Source organism: Pistacia vera, unplaced genomic scaffold (assembly GCF_008641045.1).
Source record: "Pistacia vera cultivar Batoury unplaced genomic scaffold, PisVer_v2 Contig352, whole genome shotgun sequence".
Taxonomy (NCBI): Eukaryota; Viridiplantae; Streptophyta; class Magnoliopsida; order Sapindales; family Anacardiaceae; genus Pistacia; species Pistacia vera.
The window spans coordinates 113,489-119,742 of NW_022196171.1; the positions used below are offsets into that span (position 1 = coordinate 113,489).

Genomic DNA, 6,254 nt, shown 5'->3' on the forward strand with positions numbered 1-6,254 from the left:
AGGATTTCCAACTTTTGCTTTTCCACTATGATGGTCGGACAAGTGAATGGGATGAATTTGAGTGGTCAAAGAGCGCAATCCATGTTAGTGCAAGGAGACAAACAAAATGGTGAGATTTTAAAATCTTCTGCATAGTACTGAATTCCAACCTTTTAGCTCCTTTAATTTGAGAGCTACCAAAGTATAGAATAAGCATCTCATTGTTTTTATACGTTTTGTTTTCATGATCATCCATTCTTGAATTGCTTGGATTTATTGTCAGGGTTTTGATGCGAGAAATCTTCAATTTAAGCTTTCATTTTCACATATGATTGGCAGGTGGTATGCAAAAAGGTTTTTGCATCCTGACGTTGTTGCAGCTTATGAGTATATTTTTATTTGAGATGAAGATCTTGACGTGGAACACTTCAACGGGGAGAAGTAAGTTCTATTTTTCCAGTTATGATTTCTGGTCAAGTTTAACAGTCACAACTTTCTTTCTAAATTGCTCCATATGAATAACCATGTATATTGAGTTGGTTAAAAAACATGGGCTAGAGATCTCTCAACCAGGTCTGGAGCCCAATAACGGATTGACATGGCAAATGACGAAGTGGAGGGGTGATCGAGAGGTTCACAAGTAAGCTTTATAGCTCACTCTCCCTTTTGTATAAAGTAGACATTTATTTGATGAGTATTGCTGGATTATTCGTATAATATCAGTTTGCTAAGACATGATGCATTTTGAATTTATTTTCAGGTTTACAAAAGAGAAACCTGGCTGTTGCAGTGATCCACATGTGCCTCCATGTGCTGCATATGTTTTTTCTCTCTCACACGTAGATTTTGTATTATGTTGACATATCTCAATTGGTGAGTTAACATCATTCATAATTATAGTACTTGCATGCTAGTTATTGACATGAAAAATCATGCTTCAGTGAAGAAGTGTCAATTGCCTATTGGCAATAACGGATATTTATGGTTCCTTATATACGACTTGTTAATTGACACATTTTAATTGAGATGCATAGATACAATAACATCTTTTAACTCTTTCTATAAAAGAATGGTATATAAGTTCGATTGTGAAAGAGCAATAACAAATTTTGTTGTCCCTAATTTTCCTTTAAGAATTCAATCGCTCATGTCTCTCTAACCATATGACTCGCTTTCCTGGGCCATGGCTTACAGAAAAAGTCATTTAATTGATGCATTCTCTCTGCAAATTAGGAATCAACTAGAGAAATCAATAAAGATTTCCATGAATCTTCATGCCTCAAACCTATGTTGATTAAATATGTGCGCATATATATCCATAACAGTTAGGAGTTATTATGGGTTCTACTTAAGGTCTAATGTTTAACTCTATGGATTGTAAATTAACTCCATCACCCATCTCAGGAAACATAAGTAATTGATTTTACTTAAGGTCTAACGTTTAACTCTCTACCTAAGGACCCGATTGAGATCCCTTGGGGCAATTATGGGGTTGAATATATTGTTGAATCTTCTAGGGTCTTCACAACAACTAACAAGGCCTCAGCTCACATAAAGGTTAATTCTGAGTTTTTTGACACTATTTTTTTTTTGTTCATTGCTATCTTTTTACCTCTCATACATTTATGTAGAAATTTATGATATTGGTTAACTAAAATTACACTGCAAACACTGGTAAAGTTATGATATTGGTAAACTTATGTAGAAATTTAACTTAGGTAGGCTGAATTTGAAGGGATTGAATTTAATGAGGTGACAATAGGAAGAGTTGAAACCGAGGGACAGCATGCTGAACAATGGTGAATAGTAAAGATGATGTATGCAATGTATCAGAAGAACAATCAAAAGTACAGAAATTGGGACCAAAATCAGACCTTGAATTAAAACCAAGATTATTGGCATAGGTGAGATGACTATTTTTCCATCAGATTTCAAACATTTATAGCCTTTATGAATAAGGTTGTATTCTACAAAAACACATTTGGCTGAATGAAAGAAGAAATTTAACTTAGTTTAAAATTTTAAACTAGGGAATTGAAGTTTAGATTGTTAATCTGTGAGATATTTGCTTTTCTACTCCATCAATTTGATTTTGGTTTGGTGCTGCAGTACGTTCTGTGAACTTTGAGGAGTAGTCTTTCTTTTCTATTGCCATTTCATAAGTTTTTGTCACATATTGTATACCCCAGAATAATTATAATTTATTTGTAATAATTTAGTTTCTTGCTTGACTTATTGATTATGCATTGAATTGATGGTAGGAAAAAATGATACATTCGTGCAATAATGCTTGAAGGAGCAGCTCATCTTACTTGAAGGAGTAGAAGCAGAGTTAAGGCGCATAGTCTAACAACAAGAAAATAAGATAAACAGTTGTATGGACTATATATATATATATATGAAATTATGATATTTGATGTTAGTGTTCAGATTTTTATATTGTGATGGATTATTTTGTTGATGTTGAATGTATAAACTAAGTCAATACAAAATGCTTTTGCCACTAATTATTTTCTAAAAAAAAAACACATTCTGCAACTAATTTTGTAGTAGCAAACAGTAATTTATCATAATTGGATTCCACATTCAGCGTCTAAAATGACTATAATTAGATACTAAATTTTGGTCACCAAAAGATACATTCGGCCACTAATAAAATAGTCGCGAAAACCGTTTGGATTCTACATTCAGCGTCTAAAAGAGTTATAATTAGCCACTAAATTTTGGTCACTAATAGATACATTCGTCGACTAACAAAATAGTTGCGAAAGCCTTTTACGAAATTACCCTTACACCTTTGGCGTCTTATTTGTGTGGGATTCACGACAAATTATTAAACACTAAAACTGACATTTTGCAACTAATTGATTAGTCGCTATACAATTTTACCAAATTACCCTTGAACTTTTAGCTTCTAAGTTGAGAGACTAATTTGACCAGCATTTACCGATTATTTTACTAGTCGCAAAAAAAAAAAAACTTTTTACGTCTAAACTACAATATAGACGCGCTATGAATCTACGACCAGCCTACTGCAACTAAGGGGGCGACAACCAAATTTAGACACTAAAAATGGCTTGGCGTCTTTTAGCGTCTAAATTTGACTTTCTGCGTCTAATTTGGCTAGACGCAGAATGCCAGTTTTCTTGTAGTGGATACAGTAAAAAGAACTCATTGTTCAACTACACTCTGAATCTCTAATGTTTTATTGCACCACGGATCTCTTTACACCAGGTTCACTCCTGGAAAACGCTTGAGCTCCACCCAAGCTTCAATTGTTGAAAACATGCTCCAGCATCAGTAAAGGAACCACGTTCCAACTACCATTCAACAATGAAGATAAACAAGAAAATTTCTAACACAAACTCATATAAAAGAACCTAACCAAGAACAACTTTCTGAAAAATTTAGAGCACCAACAAAATAGATATTTAGGTTCAAAAAGAAAAACAAACAAGGAAGAAGATGAACTTTCTTTTAGCTCAACAAAGATGAAGGATGATAAGTGTTTAGCACAAACACATATGGGGAACCTTAAGGAAAAAAAAAACTCTTTGAAAGTTTCAGAGCATAAGGCAAAAACAAACATAAAGGTTAGTTCACAAATGAGCAAGAATGAAGATAATATAGACCAATTTCATGCTTACCAATTCTTGCCAAGTCAACAAACATAGGCTAACATATGTTGGTCCAAAAATGGAAAAGATTCCATTTATCTTTTGGGACCACAACCAATCTTTTGGGACCACAACCAAAAAAGGAAAAAACTTATTTCCCTAGACCATAAGAGGATATTGGGACACATGTAAGTGGTTCAAATGACACCACAAAAGATGCAAAGAAAATATCTTAGCTGTTAAAACGCAACTTGTGAAAAATGAGTCAGACATGAGATGCTAGCACAATAGAAATGTGCGCGCACACACGAAGTAAAATGTGAAATGAAATACAACATGCATATGTCTGACATAAGTGTGCAAGCACACATCCATCGTGAATACACATGAAATGAAAATGCAAAAAGCATAAGCCTGACAGTTGAACACGTGGAGGACAAAAAGATTTCCAACTTTTTGTTGGACCAAAAACATATCTTTTCACTTTCTTGGGGGACCACAGACAAAGAGCCTTACAACCTTTTAGGACCACCTAGGAAAATTGTGACACATATAAAGTTAGCTCATACAAAAATATCATGAATCAAAATAAATATGATGGGCAAGATAATCAAAGAGAAAATGCCACTTGGCAAAATGTGTCACCATAACATAAGTTTGACAAAAATATCAATAACATATTTTACTTCTATAATCTTAAAAATATGTCCATCCGTAATATCTATATGACCTTAAAAGCATATTCAGAATCATAGATTAAAACAAAAATTACGAAAAGACCATTGAGAAATTCAATTTAGTACACCTGAACAACATTACCGATTGCTTTTTCAAAGTGACGTATATAATTTGAAGGACCCTTTAAGATCAATTTGATGCTTTTAAAATATTAGAGGCAGTTTTACCTAATCTTTGAATGATAATAAGTTCATTGAGTAAGATAAACATTCATGGCACGTAATAATACGGTTTTTTAAAGGAATATTATTGAATGCCTTTGTTGTAAAAAGCAAAATACAAACTTGGAATCAACTTGCTATTATTTATTTATACTAATATATATATTCTCAACGAGTCAATGAAAATTTTGCCATGCATGCCAGATACACACAAATTTTCAGCTTTTCTCCACTCTTAGATTGAACGTGATGAAATTAAAAAAAAAAATAACTCACAATATATATGTACATAGAAGAATCTCTCTCTATATATATAAATAGAGAGAGATGGATATAAATGTTATAAGTACAATCGAAATTTTCTTTCTGATCTATAACTTTCAAAGAGAGCTTGAAGTAGTTAGTGGAATTGTTGAATTCCTGTTAAGGAAGTGAAAGTTGAACCTTGAATTGCATATGCATCCCAACACATGGCAATCTCGTCTCCTTCCTTCTAAGTTCCTTCTTTTCACAAAATATTTATACCACTTATCAATGAAAATGTAGCTCTAAATGAAGGCCATTTCTCTAAAACCATTTGATTGTGCACAGAATCAATATCAAAATCCCACACCACAACTCTCAGACCTTCTATACGTTGAATTTTGCCAAAGATATCAACGCTCATGAAAGGCTTAACATGATCATCCACCAAAACCTTTTTCAACAAAAGTATGCTCGAATGACCCAGATCACTCCTTGTAACCCTCTTCTATAAGATAAAATTAAATGTGACCCATTAATATATGTCATTAAATTAATTATATGTGGCCTATTAATAGATAAATAATATTATTATGGTTTAATAATAAATTGAAGATTATCCAATTATCTATTTAAAAGTTATACACGATGTGTATTTGATGGAAGTTTATTTCCTAGAACCTTGGTACTCTCTCTACCTATAAAAGAAAGGAAACAAATTCTGGAAAATTAAAGAGAGAAAAGGAGAAAGAAACTAGTACACTTAATCACAAAAATCATCATCAACGAGTATTATGGGTTAAGGTATGTTTTTTTTCTTTCTAATTAACGGTTTATTATTGATTTTATAATATGTAAAATTCATGAAATTCAAAGATCCTGTAATTTAATCTTTCATGTAAATTTATTTACATCTTCCCGATGTTCCATGGATAAGGATGGAGACCGAAACACCCTTTCTCCTTTCTTCTTCCTCTTCTCTGGAGCTGTAGCGTTTCATCTCCATAATCTTGGAAGCTACCTCTCTTTGGTTTATATCAGCCTCAGAGAAGTCTCTAGGAACAGGTGCTGTAGCTTCTCTCTTCTCAGTTGGCCAAGCTTTATCTAACAGCGTTAGTTTTGTTGACAACCGATTGCCGTCTGATTGCGCTGAACATATGGCAGCAAACTGAGAACTGAATGGACCGTAGGCTATTGGTTGTTTCGCCATGGTTGATGATTTTGAATCTTGAGGGTTCTAAAAAAGAGTAGAAGGCTTTGTAGGTTCGTGGATGTGGAATGGAGTGAAGGGACAAATATCCCAGAGTCGAGTTACTTATACAGGAAGGTATATATAGAGTCTAAACTAGAAATTTCCCCATTCACATTTCACTTATTTAAATGGTTTAAATATAAAAACCATTTAAACTTTTTTAATTAATTCTTCGTAATATTGGTGTAGTCTTTCAAAATTAAAATTCTTAATGAATTAGGTTGACAAAATAGCGAAAAGAAGTTTAACACAATAACAAAAAAA

The 6,254-nt window shown here is 33.0% G+C and overlaps 1 protein-coding gene and 1 long non-coding RNA gene across 2 annotated transcripts; one reads left to right on the forward strand and one right to left on the reverse strand.

Moving 5' to 3' along the window:
- LOC116139607 lies at nt 1–997 on the forward strand. The gene is made up of 3 exons (XR_004129488.1): nt 1–109; nt 319–619; nt 740–997. It is a non-coding gene; the product is annotated as an uncharacterized LOC116139607 (long non-coding RNA).
- Nucleotides 998–5,003: 4,006 nt separating this feature from the next.
- On the reverse strand, nt 5,004–5,948 carry LOC116139576. Its single transcript, XM_031425248.1, has 2 exons — nt 5,685–5,948; nt 5,004–5,246 (listed from the first exon to the last, which is right to left on the reverse strand). The coding sequence occupies exons 1-2, from the start codon at nt 5,946–5,948 to the stop codon at nt 5,004–5,006; spliced, it is 507 nt and encodes a 168-aa protein (XP_031281108.1).
- Between the last annotated feature and the right edge of the window lie 306 nt (nt 5,949–6,254).